The sequence below is a fragment of the Xyrauchen texanus genome, chromosome 42 (genome assembly GCF_025860055.1).
Source record: "Xyrauchen texanus isolate HMW12.3.18 chromosome 42, RBS_HiC_50CHRs, whole genome shotgun sequence".
Lineage (NCBI taxonomy): Eukaryota > Metazoa > Chordata > Actinopteri > Cypriniformes > Catostomidae > Xyrauchen > Xyrauchen texanus.
In genome coordinates, this window is record NC_068317.1 from 25700973 (window position 1) to 25726931 (window position 25959).

Consider the following 25959-nt stretch of genomic DNA (forward strand, 5'->3'; position numbering starts at 1 on the left):
CTCATAGTCTCTTATCATAATACAATATCAAAAGCAGAGGAAGGATGAAGAAATATATAATGTATAAAAGAGAGCCAGACAAGCTTGTTCCTATTGTACTGGATTCACATCTGCATGGCACATTGCTCAGGAATCTGGTTTGTGCTGATATCACCCCCATCTGGACCTGATTTTCTATTTTCCTGGGACTAATTAAAGCAGTGATAACTCTAATCCACTCCGCTGAAAAGCTGTTTCATCCGTCGTAATTATGACTTGGGTGAGACTGAACAAATATCCCCAAAGTAGAAGCAATTAGAAGCTATGTGTTCAGAGCATGTTGTTTTTACAAAGGCAGGTGCTACAGGCCTGTTGGAGAGAAAGATGGAGAATTAGAGAGAAGTGGAGATAAGGAGAGTTGGTGTGGTATGGGACAGACAGGCAGAGAGACTAAAACAGTGATCTCACCTGGTTTCATGATCCATGCTTGTACCAAATGATCTGAGAAGTTATTAGACAGTATATGGCTTCCATCATGTGTACAATCATTGGAGATCATTGCTGATGATGCTCTCTGGTTTCACTTTCACTTTTGGAGAGAGGAAGACAGCAAAGGGAAACAGCTGTCAGTGTGAATTAAAGAGAAACCAGGAAAAGCTGAACAAAAGTTGACGCAAAATAATTTAACGCAGTCTGTTTTTCGAAATAATGGAAAGCTGGAAATGGAACCATATTTAACTTGGTGTTGCCTGAAAAGCCAGTTTTTAATGTACATCAGTAGTTTTACTATCTGAGGAACATTAAAATAACATCCAAGACACAAGGCTTGAGTGGAATCACCATTATTGTAGAAATGACTAGAACTATTTAAAAAGTTCTGTTTTACATCTTCTGAATGAAAAGAAGTCTGTTATACTGATCTCTCACCCTCACCCAAATTAATGTTTGTTACTGGCAAACAGCTCAGACATGCTTATGCTCTGCAGATCATCTATTTGTAAAGCTCACCCCTGGGTGTTCAATGCAGAAGCCCACTAACAAAAGACATTCTCTGATTTCTGAAGTCATCTTATTTCAGATACATTTACATTATGAACTTTAGTCTTCTTGGCCTTTTAACCTTTTTGTTGACCTTAATAATTGAGAAAGGAAAAAAATCTGTATGTTTTTACTTACAACTCTTATTTTGCTAACAACAAAGACAATCATTCAATAAATAAATAAATGTGGTTTAGTCATTTGTCAATGATTTGTTTTTGTTTTGTGAATTCAGATAACTGCTCTAGATAACTCAATAATTGTTTCCCCATTAAACATTTTATTCCTAAAGAAATTAGTTTAATTAATTAATTTTGAAACATATGTATAAAATCATGACCACTCACATGAGATGGGGACTCTAGACATATCAGTAACCTTATAAAAACTGTTTTATTCTACATGGAGAGGGTCCCCTCATGGTGGCGGCCATTTCAGAATCACATGACCAGTTGAATACTACTAGCTTAATCTCAGTAACCATGGATTAAATTAATCAATGGCTGATTGTAAAAAGTGAATTTCTACAATGGCATTTGTTACTGAAAACTATTGATTTTGAATGATGCTGCATCCACACCACTAGGTGTCAATGTAAGTCTAAGATGACATGAGCATAACTTTACTGAGGGCACATTTAAATAAAATTAATTGAATTTCTATCAAATGATGTGGAACCAATTCTAATGGGATCTAACAAGAATCCTCTAAGAATCAAACAAGGTCCTGCCAGATTAACTCAAGTCCCCATTTTTCATTTTCAGTTTATCCAGTGATCCTATTTGATTTTAAAAAAAAGATTATTTTTTTAGCCCCTTTGGATTGGTTTCCAAAAATGACACCATTAGCAATCCATTCATTTTCCAATAAAATGAAGGGGAATTAAAAATAAATCATAAAAAATGTCTACGTTTTGACTACACAGGAAAAATCAAGTTGTCCTAATTAAACATTACAACAACAACTTGCATTTATATATCGCTTTTCTCAAACTCAAAGCGCTTTACATAGTATAGGGGGAATCTCCTCAACCACCACCAGTGTGCAGCATCCACCTGGATGATGCAACATCAGCCATAGTGCACCAGAACGCACACCACACACCAGCTATTGGTGGAGAGGAGATGGTAGAGTGATGTAGCCAATTCAGGGATGGAGATTATTAGGAGGCCATGATAGATAGGGGCCAATGGGGGAATTTGGCTAGGACACCGGGATTAAACCCCTACTCTTTACGAGAATGTGCCCTAGGGATTTTTAATGACCACAGAGAGTCAGGACCTCGGTTTAACATCCCATCCGAAAGGCAATAGCTGCAGGGTGATATGGCAGCAGCAATAATATCATAACAGTTTTGGGCTAATAACTATATCTATGTTACTATAACTTATTTGATGTGTTTAAAATTTTGTTTATGATTCAAATGATTGAGTAAAAAATTGTGGAATACCCATAATCACTTGTGCTTAAAGTATGCAATTTTGTTTCCTTGGTAAAATGGAATTTATGGGAGCATTTAAATAGTTGTTAATGTTTTGGCTCTTTTGTAGTAATACATATATATATATATATATATATATATATATATATATATATATATATATATATATATATATATGATGTTTTGATGCAAATATTTGCTTTGTGTAATGTCAGTTAAATCTACTTTAATCTATTACATTAACTTAAAAAGTTCATTTTACATAAACACCAAGTTGAGTAACCTTAATTACACAAGTTTTGGAGATGCCATGACACAATTAAAACAAGTTTACTCAATCAATTGAAAAAAACAAACTTATTAGGATGTTGTGTAATTAAGGTGATTCTTTGTGATTGTTGTAAAACAGATTATATGTAATATAACTGAATTCCTTAATTTAAAATAATATGCAGGGTGATTTTGAATCAAGAGAACCCGAGACTATCAGTTAATTATTTTATTTCAATACCTTGAAACTGTGTAAATTTCTTTACAAACTCACTCGGATTACAAATCACATTATCAGTCAACTAACATCAGACGGCGGCATCAAACAATCACCATCAGACTTCCAGAGAGTTCACAGTATAGTCTGACCGTAAGTAGTCAGCATGAAAGCTGATTTATGCTTCACAAGGCAATGCTGACAGGGCACAGGCCTTTCCTTTTTAACACGTTCCTGTCAGTAGCTGGACTGGCTTAGAGGGTGTCAGAAGCCTCCTCCTTCCCGCTCTCTCTCCAGCCTTGGGTTGTTCGGTCAGGGATTAGATAGAATACCTTTCCGTTCCTCCCTTCACCTGTGAAATTTCAGAGTGTTCCAGACTGAAAGGGGGTATTGTATTCCCTTGTAAGGAATGGCCATGTTGTCTGTGTAATGGTAGCCTGCTGGTACGTGCTGTGTAGGGTGTTCATTCTTCACTACCCAGGGCTCAAGTGGTGCACTAGCGAATAACACTAGAGGATGTAGCCTTTAGCCTCCTTGTTAGTGTGCCTGCCTCCCAAGCCGGAGACACCATATTAAATCAGATTGGGTCGAGCAGGAACGGTGACAGTGGTGCTGTGACCCGCATGAAAGTGAGGTTTAGGGGAGTGAGTGTAACGGTAGCCAGCTGGTAAATGCTGTGCAGTATGTGTAAACCTCACTTCCCTGGCCTCAAGAGGTTGCACTAGCAACTAATGTTAGAGGCTGTAACCAGCCTCCTTGTTAGCGAGCCTGCCTCCCATACCGGAGATGCTGGTTTGAATCCTGTTTGGAGCAGGTCGAGCAGGACCGGTTACATCTGCAATGAAAAGACTTCATTTGTACTGGAATTTGGTGGCTGCCTGACCATGGTTAGGATGGTATCCAAGTAAAGTTTGGCCATAAACCAGAGTCACTCCTCAATAATTGTTCTCAGAGCATGACTGAAAAGAGATCATAAAAGCTGTCACCAGTTTTATAATTGGCTTCCATTAAAGTGGCAGCCAGCATTCATAACTTTATAAAAATTATTGAAATGACAAGGTAACAGACTGAAATTCAACTAGGAATTTACCTACATGAGAATGAAACATTTATTAGCACTTTATTCAAAGGCAAAATGGTGGCAAGATATGTTTGCTTGTGGTACAGATAGGCACAGAACTGGCCCCTTAACTTAATTGAATGTTTAAACATACTGCTGCCAACTCAGCATAGGATCCATTATTCTTGGAGGCCATTGAATATGCATACAAATTCATTTTCAGGATATCATATTATACATCAATAAGTGGGGCATGTGAAACAGAGGGCCAGTATGATTCAGGAGGGAAGGCCAAGATTTGGCTTGGTCAAATGCCAGGCACACTGATACATTTGTATGAACTCTACAAAGTGGGCATTAAGGATAAAGACCAGAATCACTAGCACCATTAACACAATAAAGTCAGTTTGGTTTTGGATCATGAGTATATTTTTAGACCTATACACATAATTATTTTTATTTTCCAATACAACAGGGGAGCGTTGCAGTTTATAAATTTTTATAAATTTTAAAGCTTATAAAAGCTCCTTGTATACTACTACTAATAAATACTAATATATATATATATATGCAGACATGTACACATTTGAACAACTGGCCAAGAAGTCTTTTTTTATTTTAAGGAATCGTGGTTGAGACGAAACTGGATCCTTCACAACACTTAACGTTTATTTTGTTTTTAGCAGCGCCATCTGTTGCCCAAAACAGACCTTTTTCTGTTAGTTTGGACCATTTGTGATTGACGACTTCTGCCCACCAACTGGTGAAGCGAAAAGATAATAAAGGACCAATCAAAAATCAGATTTTCTAATAGCCATGTTAGACACGCCCACAAACGTTGTAACGGCGGAAGTGTGTGAATATGAAAGAGGTATGCGTTTCACGTCTTTCTTACATTATCACACGTGCCATATATTATCTTAATGCTCGCATGTATAGTTCTTTATATGCCCAATTTCTTAATGTGTTGCTGGTTTATTTTATTCTAAGTGCTCGTTGCTCCGTCCTCGCGTTGGTTGTAAGCAGTTGATGATGCTATGAGTTAGCAGGTTAGCCTCAGTGCAAATTCCGTTTTAACTTATATATTTACTTCATTCGCAAATCTTTGCACAGTTAACTTATTAGTTATCTGTTAAGCGTGTTACTTCTTAAATAAACAAACAAACACATATCTATTGTTTGATAAGGATTGAGATCACAGCAGTCTGGTTGTGTTGCCAAAATTGGCTTCCACTTGAACATGCTGCTTAAATTTAGTTCCGGACAGAAGTGTTGAGTTTTTATTCACTTCTTCATAAAAGATTATGTTGCATTTTATTATGATAAAGGTAATACCTCTCTAGATTACATTCTTTTTTTATTACACAATGCAAATTTTTCTATAATGCCAAATTAGTTATATATTATTCAAATTATATAACATACATTAAAAATATAATAGTATATATATATATATATATATATATATATATATATATATATATACATATATATATATCAATTATTTTTTATATATATATTTTAAGTATGTGAAATGTCAGAATAATAGTATGTAGAATTATTTATTTCAGATTGTATTTCTTTCATCACATTTACAGTGAGTCAGAAGTTTACATACACTTTGTTAGTATTTGGTAGCATTGCCTTTAAGTTGTTTAACTTGGGTCAAACATTTTAGGTAGCCTTCCACAAGCTTCTCACAATAAGTTGATGGAATTTTACAGACAGAACTGTTGTGAATGAGTCCGGTTTGTAGACCTCCTTGCTCGCACATGGTTTTTCAATTCTGCCCACAAATCGGATTTAGGTCAGAGCTTTGTGATGGCCACTCCAATACCTTGACTTTGTTACCTTCAAGCCATTTTGCCACAACTTTGCTGGTATGCTTGGAGTCATTGTCCATTTGGAAGACCCATAATTGCGACAAGCTTAAACTTCCTTTGCTGATGTCTTGAGATTTTGCTTCTATATATCCACATAATTTTACTTCCTCATGATGCCATCTATTTTGTGAAGTGCACCAGTACCTCTTGCAGCAAAGCACCCCCACAACATTATGCTGCCACCCCCATGCTTCACGATTGGGATGGTGATCTTTGGCTTACAAGACTCATCCTTTTCCGTCCAAACATTATGATGGTCATTATGGCCAAACAGTTACATTTTTGTTTCATTAGACCTGAGGACATTTCTCCAAAAGTTACGGTTTTTGTCCCCATTTGCACTTGCAAACTGTATTCTGGCTTTTTATGGTGGTTTTTGGAGCAGTGGCTTCTTCCATGCTGAGCAGCCTTTCAAGTTAAGTTGATATAGTACTTGTTTTACTGTTGATATAGATACTTGTCTACCTGTTACCTCCAGCATCTTCACAATGTCCTTTGCTGTTATTCTGGGTTTGATTTGCACTTTTCGCTCAAAACTATATTAATCTCTAGGAAACGTAATACGTCTACTTCCTGAGTGGTATATTGGCTGCGTGTTCCCATGGTGTATATACTTGTGTAATATTGTTTGTACAGATGAACGTGGTACCGTCAGGCATTTGAAAATTGCTCCCAAGGATGAACCAGACTTGTTGAGGTCCGCATTTTTTTTTTTCTGAGGTCTTGGCTGATTTCTTTTGATTTTCCCATGATGTCAAGCAAAGAGGCACTGAGTTTGATGGTAGGCCTTAATATACACCCACATGTACACCTCCAATTCAGTACACCTCCTCATAAGCAAATTGTCTGAAGGATTGACAACATTTTGGGAATTTTCCAAGCTGCTTAAAGGCACTGTTAACTTAATGTAAAGTTCTGACCCACTGGAATTGTGATGTAGTCAGATAAAAGTGAAACATCTTTCTATAATCTATTGTTGGAAAAATTACTCGTGTCATGAACAAGGTAGACTAAACGACTTGTCAAAACTATAGTTTTGCTAATATTAAATCTTGGAAGTGGGTGAAATTTCTTTTTAATGACTTCAACTGTGTGTGTGTGTGTGTATGCATGTATGAGATATATATATATATATATATATATATATATATATATATATATATATATATATATATATATCATACATTTCAGTAATAAATATATATTTAAACACTGCTTAATGATGCATAACAATGCATAATTGAGATTGAGATTTTTTTTTTTATTGGGGTAAAATATGATTTGGATATATTTTTGTACTGCTTAATGATGCATAATACAGAAAATCTGTGTACATTAATTCAGGATTAAAGAGCTTTTCAGTACTGAGTTCTATGACATTTACTTCATAGAGTATATGTTTTGCCACACTGAAAAATAATTAAAACAGATGCTTCTTTTTTAATCATCTGCTCACTTTAAGGAACCTACATTTGACCATAACAGTTGTCTTTGAGTTTAAAATCATGGCCGAGCTGGACAAAACAGAGTTTCAAACTAAGAAAAACAAAACCCTCATCATACGACATCTACCCAGAGAACTCAAACGAGATGAGAAGGAAGATCTTCTAAAATATTTTGGGGCCTCCTCCGTCAGAGTCCTGTCAGAGAAGGGACCCCTAGTAAGTTGTAACATTTACAAGTAAGAAAGTTGTAAATTGCTGTGGGTAAATTGTGCAGTGATCTGAGAATAAATACAGCTGACCTAATTGTTTTGTCATCTGCAGAAACATATGGCATTTGCAACTTTTAGCAGTGAGACCTTAGCCTCTAAGGTAAAGTAAAAACTCATGCTTTCCACTTAAGTGTTTGTGTGCATTTGGTAAAGGAATATTTAGGGTTCAATAAAAGTTAAGCTCCAGCAACAGCATTTGTGGCTTAATGTTGATCACCTCAAAAACAGTTTTTACTTGTCCCTCCTTTTCTTTAAACAAAAGGAAAATAACAACAACTGCGGTACACTGAGGCACTTACAACGGAAGTGAATGGGGCCAATCCATAAACGCTATAATACTTACTGTTTCAAAATTATAGCCACAAGACGTAAACAATATTCGTGTTAACATGATTTTAATGTGATAAAATACCTTTAATGTATAAAGTTTACTTTACACTTTTTGCCATTGCGACGTAACACCATAAACCCTAAAAACTATGATTAAAAAAAACTAAACTTTACAGCTCAAATAATACAAGTTTTAACAGAAGAATTAAGTGCTTTTATACAATTTTAAGCTTCACATTTCTGCCTTTAAACCCCTCCAAATATTGGCCCCATTCACTTCCATTGTAAGTGCTTCACTGTAATCTAGATTTATTACATTTTCTTATAAACAAAATGAGCATCAATTGTTTAATAAAAATCATTATGTGTATAGGTCTAAACCGAAACAATGTTTTGTGGTAATCAACCTTGTGCCACAAATGCTCTCAACTGAGCTTGACTTGTTTTGAACCTGGCTTATTCCTTTAAGATATGGCTTTCACATCTGCTGGTACCTTGAGTGCTGTTTCTTTCCACATATAGGCACTAAGCAGACTTCATCAGCTAAGAATACTTGGTCACACACTAGTGGTTGAGTTTGCAAGGGATCAAGATGCTGTCACAGTATTGAAAGACCCACCCGTGGCTGACAGGTAGATGGCAAAATCAATAATAATAGACTTATGGCTAGCTCTGTAGCAGACACCTCACTTCCCCCTTCCAAATTAAGCTGTCTAGACTTGGCTCTGATTGGCTAAATATCCATTTCTATATTTGAAATATGTATTTATGGGGAGTTAACCTGGAATTTCAAGCAGTTTGACATGCTATAGTTCTTCAAAACCCTTTTTTTTTTTCCCAATTCTTCTATATATTATTATTTTTTTCTCCCCAAATTGGCATGCCCAATTCCCAGTGCGCTCTAGGTCCTCGTGGGGGTGTAGTGACTCACCTCAATCCGGGTGGCAGAGGACAAATCTCAGTTGCAACTGTGTCTGAGACAGTCAATCCGCACATATTATCACGTGGCTTGTTGAGCGCGATACCGCGGAGACCTAGCGGGATTGGGAGGCTTCACGCTATTCTCCGCTGCATCCGCGCACATCTCATCACTCACCCCACCGAGTGCGAGATCCGCATTATAGTGACCACGAGAAGGTTAACCCAACGTGTCTCTACCCACCCTAGCAACCGGGCCAATTGGATGCTTAGGAAGCCTGACTGGAGTCACTCAGCATGCCCAGGTTTTGAATTTGCGACTCCAGGTGTGGTAGTCAGCATCTTTACTTGCTGAGCTACCCAGGCCTCCTTCTATATCAGGGGTCGGCAACCTAATGCGGAGGGGTAATCTCTGGCATGCCAGCAACAGCAAGAGAGAGCAGTAGACTATTTTATTTGGTATAAATTCCGTACCTGCATTCCATTCTACATCATGATGTAATCCTTCCTCATGATCACACTAAATATTTTCATAAGCTGAATGGGAGACTAAACAAAAAGTAAAAATATGATGTGACTGCAGTATACCCAACAGACAGCTATTTGCACATCACGAGCCGGTAGCGCTTCATGTTCGCATAATCACGCGAGTAATTCACGCTTTGCTTCGGTCAGGCTGCACGGATGACATCCTACATTCCGTGTTTCATTTGTTTCTTAATGCTTTCAGAATGACGTAATAAGGAAAACACCTCAATGAATCCTTCAGATTTCCAACCCTGCAACAGGTACACCCTCCTTTTAACCAGTCACACTCAAAATTACATTAAAAGATTAAAAGAGAAAACATCTAATCAAAATCTAAATTAAACCTGGAAATAAAGTTTTAGGATTTTGTAGGTGTGATTCACAGAAAATGGCTAAATAGTTGATCGGCTTGTGATGTGCGAATTGTCTTGCACCCAGCGCGAGTCTCCTCTCACTTTAATAGTGTTTCGTCTCCGATTCAGCTGATGAAAACATGATGTGTGATCATGAGGAAGGATTATATCAAGATGTAGATAGGAATACAGGTGCAAAAAACTTAATTCAAGTAAAAAAAGCCTGCTCCACTCTCACTGTTGATTACGTGCACAGAGTAATTACCCCTCTGTGTGATACAAAATTTTGTGATCGATAATCAAATAAGCAAATTTGTGACATTAACTGTAATTCATTTAGTAGCCTACAAAAGGACAGGTTTTCTTTCATTAAACATTTAAGATGCTCAGTGAAAATTCACATGCAGGATCATGATTATATCATAATCATCGTGCTGATAATATCATATGTAATAAAAAAATGAACGAATATATATATGTAGCTCTGGAAAAAATTAAGAGACCACTCCAAATGCTTCTTAAATTAGTATCTCTACACAGGGCCGGACTGTCCATAGGGAGAACCAGAACTTTTCCCAGTGGGCCGGCCGAGAAATGGGGCAAACGGGCCATGATAAGCTAAACTGGTCATAACAGGCTGAAGAGGGCCGCAAAACTGCGTGCGATATTCCATTCCAGTGTCTGATGAAGTCCTGCTTGAATCTTTGTGCCAGGAGTGGCATAAAGTCAGTAATGGGGGGAAAAGACTGGTGGAAAGCTTGCAAAGACACGTGAAAGCTAGGATTGAAAATCAGGGTTATTCCACCAAATATTGATTTCTCAACTCTTCCGAAGTTAAAACGGTAGTATTGTGTAGTTTAAAAATGAATATGAACTTGTTTTCTTTGCATCATTCGAGATCTGATTTTTTTTTTCAGAGCTATATATATGGGGCATTTTCCAAACAGCATTTTTGCGACCTAGAAGGGCACTTCGGGAAGGGGACGTCACTCGAAGGGTAGTTACAAACAAAAGTAAGAGTGTGACAGGGCGTAGGGCGGGGCCGGGTCGTGATTATTCACACCTGGTCCCTTATCAGGCTAATTAAGCATCTGAGAGGGATAAAGGCCGATTGCGGACGGTGGTGCGACGAGAGAGAGATAGTTTACGGACATGACCGTCATGTGTTTGTGTTTGTCTTTTGTTTAAGTTAATCATTAAAATATTGTTTATATCGCCAGGCCGGTTCTCGCCTCGTCCTTTCCATTGGACTGCTTTACAGAGTTTATTTTTTTCACAAAAGGCCCTTTGACAACATATTTTTTGTGATGGATACAATAAAATTGTAATGCCATGCTTTCTTTAGAGAACCCACATCAAGAGCATTGTCCTGTGTAGTGAGTAGAGCATAGGGACGATCTCTTTCGATTTGAATTCCCATATTTTGGGGGGGGTTGGGGTGGACGTCGGCACAGCCATTAACTAGGAAAATAAAAATGGCACTCCATGTCAAAAAGGTTGCCGACCCCTGTTCTATATCTTTTTTATGATCCCATTTAGTATAATTTTATAGACTATATGGAAACATTTAGACCCAAGATATACACTTTACCTTATACATTGTCTTACATTTTAACCTAAAATATTTTGAAACCAATGGTTATGTGTGTGTAAAATGATTGTACACTTTCTCTTAATGTTACAGTGCAGCTGATGCCCAAGTTGAAAAGGAAAAGAAGGAAAAACAGCAACATAAAATTCCTCTGGTGGACAACAGCATTGCTCCGAATCTGGGGTGGGTGTGTGGTGCATTTTCGTTAAGCACAAAGATCAGTGACATTCCCAGAGTTTTACTGTGTTTAATGTCACTGGAGATTTGAGACAGGCTAACACTCTTGATTGACATCCTGCACCTGGTGTCAGTAGTTCAGGCCCTGGTTAACCTGTAGGATGTGCCCACAGCGAATAAAGGGAGAGAGAGGATATTGGAGAGTGGCTGTCACCATCCGTCTCATGTCCAATTACAGGCCTATGTGTCAGAGTGTCTGTGCTGCAGTGACAGCCCGTCTGCTCTTGCCATGTGGTGGCACCAGGTGGCCTTTGATAAAGAGACCGTGGGCTAAGATATAATTTTGCACGAGAAGGCTGCACCTCACTTTCGCTTAACGAGCAGAGCATAACACATTTTTATTTATTAAATTCCGCTCAAATGTGCTTGTGCAAAGACTGCTGCCGCTCAGTAAGTGTGTTGTTCAGAGGTGTGATGCTCTGAATGAAGTGAATGCATTTTAGTGACAGAATGCCCAATTAAATTAAACTTGCACAAGTCTTGACACTCGAAGTGTTCATCATGCAAGGGAAGTCAAAGCAACATATGGCGCATAATATGTTGAATCCTAAAGGGATAGTTCACCCAAAAATGAAAATTCTCTCATCATTTACTCAGGCCATCCCAGATGTATATGACTTTCTTTCTTCTGCTGTACACAAAGATTTTTAGAAGAATATCTCAGCTCTGTAGGTCCAATCAATGCAAGTGAATGGTGGCCAGAACATTGAAGGTCCAAAAAGCATAAAGTCAGCATACAAGTAATTCATACGACTCTAGTAGTTAAAGTAGTAGTTAACGCTTCTGAAGACATGAATTAAACTACTAGAGCCTAATGGATTACTTTTATGCTCCCTTTATGTGGATTTTGAAGCTTCAAAGTTTTGGTCAACATTCACTTCATTGTATTGAGCTACTGAGCTGAGATATTCTTCTAAAAATCTTTGTTTGTGTTCTGCAGAAGAAGAAAAGTCATACACATCTGGGATGGCATGAGGGTGAGTAAATGATGCGAATTTTCATTTTTATGTGAACTATTCTTTACACGCAGATGTGTTTTGCAGGCATAGGTATTTATGAAAAGCAGCCAGATCTTTGTACCTCGCTCTTTTATTTATGCTTCACCATTATTTTTGATGCATTGTTTTCACAGGTAGGGTTTTTGGAAGTGTTTGTTCCCTATCTCCTTTCTGAGTCCCAATGACTGGCAGTTTTTCATGTTTACTTTTTCTTTTCTCCCGCAGGTTGAAATTTCAAACAAATCCGTCACTGAAATATTTATACCCTCCTCCTTCAAGTGGAGTTTTGACAAACATTGCACACACAATTTTGAGTGTGCCCAAGTTCTACGTTCAAGTGAGTGGAGGCTGCAACATGTTTTATTTTTTTCTTATCTTTTCTGTTATTTTATTTATTAGTTCATGTTGAGAATGTGTAAACATGCACATCACTATGCGTATAACTCTTATGTATCAGAATCTCTCTCTCTCTCTCTCTCTCTCTCTCTCTCTCTCTCTCTCTCTCTCTCTCTCTCACTCTCTCACTATCACTTTTTCTTGCATGATACTAAAGTCAATGTGTTCTAGTTCATCTTAGGTAAAAGATGCAAAAACATGTTATAAACACAGAGTTTGCTCTTAGATTGACACAAATGGTTTTTTTTTTAATCAGGTCCAGTCTCTAAAACATCAAACCACAATATTTGGATGGAATTATTCTGATGGTATTAATATCATGCTCATGTGGGAGGGATTGAGGGCTGTATTTAACATTTTCCTTTAAGCTGTGGTGAACTGTTTTGAAAAATGTTAGGGAAATGGTTGTACTTCACTAGTCTGCCTTTTGGTGGTGCTAAACTTCTTTCAAACAGGCTGGCAGCGTCAGTATGCTGCTGAATGGTCTTAAATGTGGTCAAAGCTCAGATCTAAGGCCATCAGTGAGACTTTAAATTATCTATATTCCCATGCAACAATCTGGGTTACATATGGAGCCAGGGACACAATTACTGTTTGTGTCTAAGAAATATGTAGTAGCAGGTGTATGGAAAAAACATGTATATACTCCAATCAGCCACAACTTTAAAACCACCTGTCTAATATTGTGTTGGTCCCCCTCGTACCACCAAAAACAGCATCAATCCGCATCTTCTCATGACAATTGTACAGAGTGGTTATCTGAGTTACCGTAGACTTTGTCAGTTCGAAACAGTCTGGCCTTACTCCTTTGACCTCTCTCATCAACAAAGGCTTTTCCATCCACAGAACTGACGCTCTGACGAATGTTTTTTGTGTTTGGTACCTTTCGGAGTAAATTCTAGAGACTGTTGTGTGAAGAAACCTGTCCATCTGGCACCAACAATCATCCACGTGATTATCTAATCAACCAATCGTGTGGCAGCAGTGCAATGCATAAAAGCAGGCAGATAGGGGTCAGGAGCTTCAGTTAATGTTCACATCAACCATCAGAATGGGGGAAAAAATTGATCTCAGTGATTTGGACCGTGGCATGATTGTTGGTGCCAGATGGGCTGGTTTGAGTATTTCTGTAACTGCTGATCTCCTGGGATTGTTATGCACAATGATCTAATTACTCTGAATGGTGCCAAAAACAAAAAAACATCCAGTAAGCAGCAGTTCTGTGGATGGAAATTCAATGTTGATGAGAGAGGTCAACAGAGAATAGCCAGACTGGTTCAAACTGACAAAGTCTACAGTAACTCACATAACCCCTCTGTACAATTGTGGTGAGAATAACATATAGGAATGCTATTCTGAGATGCAGGTTGGCACTGTTATTGCAGCAGGTTGTTTTAATGTTATGGCTGATCGGTGTACACGAATACTCAAGTGATTTGAATCTTTTCTCCATGTTCCTCCACAGGTTCTTCACTTGATGAATAAGATGAACCTGCCCTGCCCATTCGGACCTGTGACTGCTCCTCCCCCAATGGTGAGCTGGGATTATACAGTTCTTCACATGTTTATATTTTTTTGAATGGCATTGCATTGAGATTTCATCAGGGCTTAGTCAAATTAAATTCAAGCAACTCGGAAAAAGAATCAGCATGACTAAAGAAGCACTGCAATTTGCAGACGAATGTGTAATGTGAATCACATCTTGGTGCATTGGCTGAATTAAAAGCCGTCTTCTGCTTGACGCTTTGTTTTTTATCGAGCGCTGTCGATATAAGTGCTCTGCTTATATTGATGAGCTGTACGGTTGTGCAAAACACCATTAGGACTGCTCAGAGGAAGTAACCCACTCATCTGCACCTTTTCAGTTTGAGATGCCCCGAGGCCCGCTGCAGCCCATGCCCCCACCGTACCCACCAGAGAACCCACCACTCCCGTTGCGGGAAGAGGGTGCGACAGGCAGCGAAGAAGAATCTGAATATGAGAGTGGAGATGATGAGGACAAAGAAAGGTAGCTGATTTCCACCTTTCTATTTGATCTACAATCTTTTTGTTCTAAACATTTCTATTCATAAGTGTGCTTTCTAAGGCATTACTCATACTTGGGGTAAGGTTTTGTTCAAATCCTTAACCATAAGTTTTAAGCTTGAGTGTGTAACTCATCTTGTACCATTTGTGCTAAGGATGTGAGTAATATGTCAAATCATGTGGGTTGTGGAAGTGAGGTGTGTTATAACTTTTCTAAATGATTGGACTTTGGATAAATGCTTTTCACCGGGCAGAAAATAAACCGGACAAAAAATACCATATACTTACATTGAAAGATGGCCCAACTGAGCCATACTGCATGTAGGGTTCAGAATAACATAGAAACTACAGGGTGAGGTCTTATGACTTGAGTCAGAAAGTAACCACCTAGCAACCGCACAGAACACCCTAACAACCACTTAACAATGCGCTTGTAACCACCCACAACACCCCAACAGCCATATATCAATGATCTGGCGAACATCCTAATATTGTGCTGGTGATTTCTGCACTGGCAAGCACCACTCACATTTTCTTAAAATGTTTTAATTTAAACCTTTTAGTTTAGTAGACAATTTTGTCCAAAGCGACTGACAGTTCACTTATTACAGATTGAATTTCCATGAAGTAACCTGGTGTTAAGTGTCTTGGTCAAGGACTCAATGGTAATAATTAATGTTTGCCCAGATAGATCAGATCTTTAACACTATGCATAATCATAATAGTATTGCATACAGACCATCACTAAAAAATACTGTTTCTGAGACGCTTTGGGTAAAAGTGTCTGCTAAATGCCTGAAATGTAAATACAATCTCTTGTTCAATATTTAAAAATAACTTTACAAGTGGTGATATTCTGTGACTGTGGAACCAACAGCAGCATTGACATAGTTTCTCATTGACTGATTGTCTGTATTATTATGGCAGCAGTTGAAGGCTGCAAAGCACTCAAGGATTCAGTTTTGTCTCTTTCATTCCAGTGTTTTTCCTTGCGTTCAAAATCCATACATTGTTTAATAGCTTCTCACTTCTTCCATCTGCTTTTCACAAAGGATGATCAAACTGATGGGCCTTGTTAATCAGCCATGCAAAAGACAGCTGAGAGCTAAGACGACTTCTAAGAGAAAGAAACCCAAGCTGAAGGATCTCCTGTTTACTCCCAAACCAGACTCCCACGGGTAAAGTCACTCAGCTGTCTTACACTCAACCAGAGGCTTCTTTATCTTTAATTGAATGAAACTAAACTACACCTTATAGTTTCAAAGACTACATTTTGTATACTTGAGACAGACATTTAAGTCTGGTGTTTGAAATATACAAAGTGATATGTTGATACACTACATGGGTGAAAGAATGTGGGCATTGAACAATTTGTTGATGCACTGGAACACCAATTGCAAGGTCCTATCAGCCAACATCAGTGCCTGACCTCACTGATGCTTTTGTGTTTAATTGGGAGCAAATCCTCACAGGTATATTTGAACATCAAGTAGACGTCTACCCAGAAGAGTGAAAGCTAGAGGACCAACTTCCTAATAACGCCAATGGTTTTGAAATTTAAGCCACAAATGAAAGTTTCCTGGTATTGAAAACGATTCAGGGTTATTCGAGATTTGTATTTGTAAATTAACAAGTAACAGTTGTCATTTCAATTTAGTTTTGCTTTTGTTACTTTTCACTCTTATAGTTCAGTCAGAAACACTTCTGTCAAATGAATACTTGACTAGAGTACTTGAATACTTTATGCACTTAAAGACAATTTAAGCAATCTGTTAGTGTTGGCGGTATGGTTCTGTTCTGGGCAAACTCTCTGCCCATCCATGCAGCCATGCATGGACAGAGCAGAGAGTGCAGCGAATAAACGATCCCCAGGGGTAACCGAACAGATCCAGCAGAATTATTACAACAGTGTTCCATTTTAGTTTTCTTCATTGCATAATAGATTAAACTGACACTTAACGAATTCAAATATTGTATATCAAGTTGATAAATCAAGAACAAGGTTCAAAAAACACATTTAAGATAGGAGTTTCAAACTGGCAATCAATTAGTCCTAAAGCACAGAACACAAGACAGTTGTAGAGAAAGCTAAAAAGCAAAGGTGCCATACAAGGTGGAGCTGGACGAAGGTGTTCATGCAATGGAAAGACAGCTAAGGCAATGACTATATGGAGGACTTAAATAGGACTGCTCTGATAAGCATCTGAGCTTGACTAATATGAACTGCCTGAACTGACGCTACACATGATTTATAGTTTATGCCAAAGTAAATGCTTTAAATGATATCATTTAAATGAACATAATGCTTTTAAAGGAATAGTTCACTCAAAAATAACAATTCTCTAATAATTTACTCACTCTCATACCATCGCTGATGTGAATGACTTTCTTTTTTTCTGCAGAACACAAACAAAGATTTTTTATTAGAGTACCTCAGGTCTGTAGGTCCATACAATGCAAGGGAATGGTGAGCAAAACTTTGAAGCTCCAAAAAGCATAAAGGCATCATAAAAGTAATCCGTAAAACTCCAGTGGTTTAATCCATGTCTTCTGAAGTGATCCAATTGGTTTTGGTTGAAAATAGACCAAAATGTAACTCCTTTTTTACTGTAAATCTTGACATCAGCAGTTTCCTTGGCAATCATGATTTCAAGCATGACCATGCCTAGAGACTGCAATGACAAGATATACAATGAAAAAGGGTAATATTTTGGCCTGTTTTCACTCAAAACAAACTGGATCGCTTCAGAAGACATGGATGTGGTTTTTTGAAGCTTCAAAAGTTTAGTCACATTCACTTACATTACATGGACCTACAGAGCTGAGATATTCTTCAAAAAATCTTTGTTTGGGTTCTGCAGAAGAGTTAAAAATGAGAGAATTTTTAATTTTGGGTGAACCATCCCTATAAATTTCTCAGGGCTATCTAGTGTTTGCGCCATCCAGTGGCATCTTTAACAAAAGGCCGGTTGTATCGGTTTCACATTTTAAAATACAGTGTGCATTAAAAACTAAGATTGATTCCTAGTCATTTAAATGTTAAATGTTTTCATTTCATTTTCATAAATGATAATAACCCTGAAACAATGTTGCATCTATCAGTGCATCAGGCCCAGTTCTGCAGCCAGCGGACGTGTTCGAGCAACCTCAGCCATTAGGACAGAAAAAGATTGAGTTCCATCTATCGGCTGAGGTGTCTGCTATCCTTGTGGGGCCTGGAGAGAATCTGGAGTCCCAATCCACAGATGTGAATGAAGGTAAGGCTGTGTGTGTCCTCGATTCCTCCTGCTTCTTCCTCAATTCCATCATCCATTTATCTATACGCCCACATCACAGAATGCGCCCTGAGCCCCCAAGTTCACTCATCCATCCTGAGCGGACCTGCTCAATTAACACAGCAATTAGCCCTGAGAATAGTGACTCAGCTGGAGAGAAGATTTAATGTATTGGGCTGTCAGCAAACCGAGCTGCTCTCCCTTTGCGTTCAGGATAACCCTGAAAGTTTATTTGGGTATTAGATGTGAGACTGTCAAACACATAGCTGTAACTTTGTCAATGTGTGTGCAGTTATTAAGGGAATTGTTTGCAAAAATATATTTTATTTACTCACCCTCATGTTGTTCCAAACCCTAATGGGGTAATTTTTCCATGGAACACAACAGTTGAAATGCTTGGAAGAATCGTTGCACACCTCTTACCATACAACAGCACTGTATAGACACAAGGGGCTGTCAAGCTCCAAAAACACCTTAAAAGCACCAATAAATTAGTCTGTATGACTTGTGCACTATAAGCCAAACAATAGCTTTTGTGTGAGGAACAGACTGAAATTTAAGTCATAATTCACTGACCTACAATCACTGTAGCTTATGTCTAGCCCACATCTGCATTCATGTTCATAGGTGCATCTGTGTCATTAATGCCAACACGACATTGGTTTTCAAGTACATAACAATTCATCCAAAAATTCTACCTTTGAATAACAGCATAAGGGTTTGATGATGCAAAAGTGTCGTCCTCTGAGCTCAAATTGAGATCCCCGCTCTCTTGTTTGCCTTATCTTTTTCTGTCTGTTTTTCCATTAAAAAAACTGAGATGAAAAATCTTTCAAAAACAAACAGCTTTCCAAACGCTCTAAAAAAACAAAAACAAGCTGAAGGCAGGTTGTTCTTTTCATTATGCTTGCTTTCAAACGATAAACAATACATTTAAATGACGAGAAGATGAGAAACGTAAAAGGAATCCACTTCTTGGAGGGGAACTTATCTGCACTGACTTCCTGCTCTAGTGTACATTCGACACTAGATCTGTCAGACACAGAGGATTTGTGTAGCCTCGCTGCTTCCCATAATTCCTTAGATGCATTTGCTTACGGCTTACTGCCAACTGCCAGGTGACATCTCAGGCTGTTCTGTGAAAGATTCTGAAAGGAAACCCCATGGAGCATGACCCCACGCAAACATGCCGGTGTTACCTTCAGAGATTAAAGGAATAGTTCACCCAAAAATAAAAGTTCTGTTATCGTTTACTCACCCTCACGTCTCTCCATACCCATATGCTTGTCTTTCTTCTGTACAACAGAAAAGAAGAACATTTGAAGACTGGTTTCCTTGTTCTTTTCCATGCAATTACAATCAATTAGGACTGAAGACAGAATAGCACTGGTGACATAATATTTATTTATGGGTGAACTGTCCCTTTAATAGATGTGGCAGTTCTTTTTTCAGGCGTAGATTTTCCATTTTATAATCACTTACATTGCCTTTAGTTATTGATTAAAGGGTTTGGAATGGAATTGATTCCACTTTCATTCGTGGCACCAATCCACTGCTTAGCACTAGAGTTTGTTTTAAATATGTATTTTTTTTGGTGGGAAAAACACTTGCCATTTTGATTTGTGTTCACACAAGACTTCGCTGCTGCTCACATCTTGTATTTGGCTTTTCAATTGTCATTGGTGAAATTCACAATAGGCAGCTTTGTGCTGGCAACAAAACATCGAGCCTGTCTCAGATGGATTGAAATTGAGCACTGTGACAGTTTGAATTTTGTTCTAATTGTGTTTATGCAACTTATTTCCAGGCACGGATAAGACGGAGGCTCCCACTTGGGATGCTCCAGAAGGGTTTGGAAAGATCTACCCAAGTGCTCAGCTTCCCAGACAGGAAGAAGACAAGGAGGAAGATGAGGACATTCCCTCGGAGTTCATCTCTAGAAGAGAGTTAGAGAGAGGCAGACTCTCCAGAGACGGTGAAAGACTCCTAAATCGTGCATGCAAACACTCACACTACTCCTTTGTAGGAGTGCATCGCACATCAAATAGAATAGAGTAGCTCTACTAAAGAATTTGCCTTCAAGTGTTCGCAAGCATAGTTGATCTTTAAAGAGGAGATTCATATTTGATACAAGGCACACCAAGCAGTCGTCATAAGACTGTTCGCGTGATTCAGATGTTTTCTGTGATTACATACAATATTTATTATAGGTCTGTGATTCCATGCCGTATGTTTGAGAGATGTATTAGTTTATGACAGTTTGTTTTTTTGTTTTTACTTGAAAGTGTACATCTTTCTGATTGTTCAGGGAAATGTAGGGATTTGTTGTACTGATTTGATTTTTATTTATTGATTTACATTTGTACAGAGATAAAGAAAATGTCAGTGTTTAAAAATTATGAACCCGGAGAACCAACCTCCAGACTTTACGTGAAGAATATTCCAAAGCAAGTTGAAGAAAAAGTAAGTATCTGCTCTATAAAACTGTGGTTGACCAGTATGGGTTGACCCATCCATCCATCCATCCATCCATCTTAATGATAGCAACAAAGATGTATGCTAAATATTCCACAATATTCACTCATAATGCAATAAAAAAAATGCCCATTAGCTATTGGTTTCTTTTCGAACAGACACAGCCTTGCTTGATATATCGGTTATTAGTGTAAAATATTTCAAATATGCCACTAACTATAGATTATACTTCTAGTAAATTCTTACAATTATGTAAAAAATGTTTCACCATCTTGTCTAGAATAGATTGACAGCTCATACATTTGGACATTTTCACTTAGGGGTGTACTCACTTTTGTTGCCAGCGGTATTGACATTAATGGCTGTGTGTTCTGAGTTATTTTGAGGGGAAAGCAAATTTACACTGTTAGACAAGCTGTACATTCACTACTTTACATTGCAGCAAAGTGTCATTTCTTCAGTGTTGTCACATGCTATAATCAAATATTTACAAAAATATGAGGAGTGTACTCACTTTTGTGAGATACTGTATTTCTCAATTTTGTCCAGCTACATAACTCCGCTCAATCTTTTCCACAGGATCTGAAGTTCATCTACGGGCGGTATGTCGACATCTCCTCAGAGGAGGAGAGAAACATGTAAGCACCTTCTCGTGCCTCAGGCCCTTGTCTGGGGCCCCCAACTCCGCCAATCAATGTCAAAGCCAATGAAAAGCAACCACCACTCCAAAGTTTCTCAGGAGCGGTGAATAAAGGAGAGATCTTCATGAACATGTGCTGATGTGTAAGTGTGTTTGGTCCCTCCAGGTTTGATATTGTTTTGATGAAAGAGGGGAGGATGAAAGGTCAGGCCTTCATCGGGCTCCCGAGTGAGAGAAGTGCTGAGAAAGCCTTGAAGGAAACCAATGGATTCATACTCCACGACAAACCTCTTGTGGTGGTATCCTTTGCTGTTCAGCTGTTTTTGGCATTAGCTCTCTGGTACACTTCATGTATTGATGTAAAGGCATCACTTTTTTTTTGTCCATGCTGTATTTTTTTTAATGGTATTTTGTGTGTGTTTACCACACATCAGCCACAACATTAAAACCACCTGCCTAATATTGTGTAAGTCCCCCTCCTGCTGCCAAAACAGCGCCAAACCGCATCACATATTAGCATTCTGAGGTGATATTCTTCTCACCACAATCGCCCCTCTCTGGATGTTTTTTGTTTTTGGCACCATTCGGAGTAAATTCTAGAGACTGTTGTGGAATGAAAATCTCAGGAGATCAGCAGTTACAGAAATCCTCAAACCAGCCCATCTGGCACCAACAATCATCCATGCGATTATTTAATCAGCCAATCGTGTGTCAGTAGTGCAGTGCATAAAATCATTTAAAAATTTGATCTCAGTGATTTGGGCCGTGACATGATTGTTGGATGAGTATTTCTGTGACTGCTGATCTCCTGGAACTTAAATGCAAAACAGTCTCTAGAATTTACTCCGAATGGTGCCAAAACAAAAACCTCCAGTGAGCGGCAGTAGTGTGGACGGAAATGCCTTGTTCATGAGAGAGGTCAACAGAGAATGGCCAGAATGGTTCAAACTGACAAAGTCTACAGTAACTCAGATAACCGCTCTGTAAAACTGTGGTGAGAAGAATAGCATCTAGGAATGCTGTTCTGAGATGCGGGATGGTGCTGTTTTTGGGGCACGAGGGGGAACTGCAAAATATTAGGTAGGTGATTTTAATGTTGTGGCTGATTGGTGTGTCACTTCTTTTAAACCTTAACTCAAACTCCAGCAATTTGCCCGTTCTGCAAAACCTAAACAGGATTCTGCTGACCCAAAGAAAGGTGGAAAGAAACACTGAACTGGTGGGTAAAATGATACATTTGAGGCCAGTCTTTCACATGCTTTTATTTTTAACGCTGTATCAGTAAATTTAAGCAGGTTGAGTAGTAAAATATACTGATCAAGTGTTGAAAATATGATTCCTTTCTGATACCAGTAAAAGTTAACCTCCCATTTCTATTTGTTTAAGATGATGTTGCATCAAATTACCTCAGTCATGAGCCTACAGGAGCACTTCATATCCTTTTAAATATCCTTTTAAAAAGAGTTATTTTCACAAGGTCATCTTATAACTCCTAACTTTGTAAGTTTACATTACAAATCTAGCATAGCTTGTAGGGTGTATGGAATTGCTTCCAAATGTCAAGCAATATTTTTCTGCTTTACCACTGTCCTTTAACATTACAATTAAGATATTGTCAAGCATTAATCTTGTTATTCTTATTCATATTCTCATTTCTTTTCCTCAGTTTTTTCTGGAGACTGACTGTTAAGTGCTGTTGGGCTGAAGTTCATCTACGACTTGATCTTTTTTTTATATGTAGGAAATGATTATGTTCATAGAAATCATATCTTTAGTGTGAAAATTTCCATGAGGACTCTGTCATAACAATATTGTTATTAGATACTTTTGTATTTAATATTGTTGCTTATGTGTTGTTTGTGTGCTCATGGAGCAGAAGATTGGATCCAGATGTTAAGTATTGTTACCAGTATTGTTGTGCACACACAGCATTGGCCTTTGATGAGAAGTAGAGTAAATTTAGAATTAGCTATCAGTCAGCCAACTCATCTTCCAGCATTACATCAACAGATGGTACTGTCAATACAACAGAGAGCACAGGCAAAGAATACACAAAAATGGCTGTGACTGGTGCTGCCCCGACTCAAAGATTAGCTGTTCTTTGTTCATTGTTCTTTAGTCTGGATTGCTGGTTCTTCAACTGGAAATGGGGGAAGTCATCATGAAATGTGTGATGTTTCTTCAGAGCAAATAATCAGAACAATAAACACCTACTTTCCCTTTACTTCCTGTTATTAAATTTATGCTGTAGACAATAAGGCGCATTTTGGTAGCAAGCATTAATCTTTGTTTTATGATTGATTCTAAACTCAAACACTCATAAATACATTTAGTTTTTTTACGATTTCTCAGTTCAGTTTGATGGAATTTTCTGAAATTGAAATGTGTACATTTAAAAATAATTTTTTGAGATATGGCTGGGGTACTGGTGGCATCTCATCTTCATGCCTGCACATATAGTTTTTAAACTTGGTGCCTTAAGACAATGCTCACACAATGCTCACACATTGTGTTCCTTACACAATGCTCATGCATGTCTTTGAAATGTTCGCTTTCAAGCAACGTAACATTCTGCTAATACATTTTCACAGAAGAATGTCAGTCATTTGGGCTTGAAAAGACATGAGGGTTAATAATACCGGAACCACCGAAATAATTTCTACACCCTTGTAAAAAGAAATTTTAAATAATCAGGGTTGGAAGTAAACAGTGCCTTGCTTGGAGATTTTAAAGACCAACAACTTTTGCTAATTCATGTTACAGCACTTACATAAGTTATTTAATAAAAGCGTGAATTATTTGGCATTTAAAGTTGTCCAAATACGCATTTTGTTTTGGGGGAAGTTCTGTTGTATTCTGATGAACATAAGGTAGTTTATGTTTCACCGGAGTAATTCGTATGGTTGTGCCAGTGCGTCAACAAAGCGTGTGGACATGTACCTGTAGTCAGATAAACACGTGGCACACAGCTGCTGTTTCTGGCTGTCTTTCATCATTGGATATCATGAACGTATGCAGACAAACAGAAGATGAAAAGGTTAAATTCTTATGCTGTTTTAAGACAAGTCCATCAAAAGACCCGATAGGTTTTATGTAAATCCCTTCTTTGTATCTTTTGGAGGGCATATGGTCAAAAGTCACTTCCATTGTAAGCGCCTTGAACACAGGGTTGGGATGAATAAAAATGATTTTTGTGGTAATAAAATTATGACACAAATTATGTCGGTAAAGCTCAACTAAAATGGATCATGGAACATTCCTTGAATAAGCATTATTATTATTATTATACTTAATGCATCTTACGTGTGGCGTTCAAGGACAAGGAAAGATGTGGTACAAATGATTAACAACATGTCAACCCAGTATTACAAAAGTTAAAAAAAAAAAAAAAAAAAACATGTATTCCATACAGTATAATCCATCATTTTCCCTTGACTTTTCTCCAGCCATAGCAACCAAAAAGTGTACTATGGTACTATCATGTTTTTGATCATGCTACCACGTAATTCCATGTTTTTGCATAAGTACCGTTGTAATACAATGTTCATAATGTCTTTTTTTTTTTTTGGATGAATTCCTTTGGGTACCATGTAAAGAAATTTTCATGAATAAAGTATTCATTCAATACCATAGTACTACCATCTCAATATATGGTTTGTTTTTGTTAGGGCAAGACCAACTGAACAGTAAGGTTCATATTGAAACATTTACATGGGTTGTATGAGGCCTAGCCAATTTTCAAATCCTCTCCATTGCATTGCCTGAGGAAAAAAAAAATAATCTTTTTCCATCTGTGTCCAATGGCATTCCCAACAAGGGCTCTTTTATCACTTTTGAAATTATACCTGATAAATATTGAGGCAATTCTCAATATTTCCACTGCTGCTGGTACATTTGTCATCATTGAAGTCATCGGCAGAGTGCCTCACAGATGGGAATTCCTCACGGGTGGCATTGAAGTACGAGCCGCAGGTCGAGTGCCTCCTCCTCCCCTTCTCCCAACGCATACGTGTGATTGATGACAACGTCTGTGTGGATCTTCACCTGCAGTAGCTGCATGGGTTTATTACCATGAGCCCAAAGCACAACACTGCCTACCAGGACACATTAAAGGACATAGCTGTGTGCCTAACTACATCAGGACCTCAACTCTATGTGGTTTTGAAAAGGGCTCCAGACCTCTGATGAAAAGAAGAAATGTTAATGCAAAGATTGTAATTTCTATCTGAATGAAAACGTCTGGTTTTTTTTATCAACTTCTAGGCTGGTTTAGGTAGTTCATTTCAGCCACAGGACTACCCCGTGGCTAGTCTTGACTACATATCAGTTGATATCAGTATTGTTGGTCAAAATTTGCGCGTCCAGTTACAGGCAGATAAATAAATATATAGAAGTCCATTGCACACTGGAGAAATTGACATTTTCTGATGTGTGACATGCTATACTCCATATTGTACTTTGAGTTGTTCAATGCACTTTGAGGACAGTGTAGGCATTCAAAATCTTCCTTTATAAACCCTTCCTTGGTCATTAGATCTGAAGTGCAGACATGGTGTGATTCATGTTCCTTGGTAAACATCCTTTACTAACC

The 25959-nt window shown here is 38.1% G+C and overlaps 1 protein-coding gene across 2 annotated transcripts; it reads left to right on the forward strand.

Moving 5' to 3' along the window:
- The first annotated feature begins 4825 nt into the window (after positions 1-4825).
- Positions 4826-24959, forward strand: LOC127635396 (RNA-binding region-containing protein 3-like). Of its 2 annotated transcripts, none has more exons than XM_052115394.1 (16): positions 4826-4876; positions 7351-7549; positions 7655-7702; positions 8455-8564; positions 11416-11505; positions 12783-12894; positions 14419-14487; positions 14819-14961; positions 16031-16156; positions 18081-18235; positions 20061-20228; positions 20622-20716; positions 21308-21366; positions 21535-21667; positions 22515-22587; positions 22755-24959. In XM_052115394.1, exons 2-15 carry the CDS (start codon positions 7394-7396, stop codon positions 22581-22583), a joined length of 1533 nt encoding a protein of 510 aa, XP_051971354.1. In that variant the 5' UTR covers positions 4826-4876; positions 7351-7393; the 3' UTR covers positions 22584-22587; positions 22755-24959. The 2 variants fall into 2 exon arrangements, with proteins under 2 accessions (XP_051971354.1, XP_051971355.1); XM_052115395.1 differs by having other exon boundaries at positions 23035-24959.
- The last annotated feature ends 1000 nt before the right edge of the window (positions 24960-25959 follow it).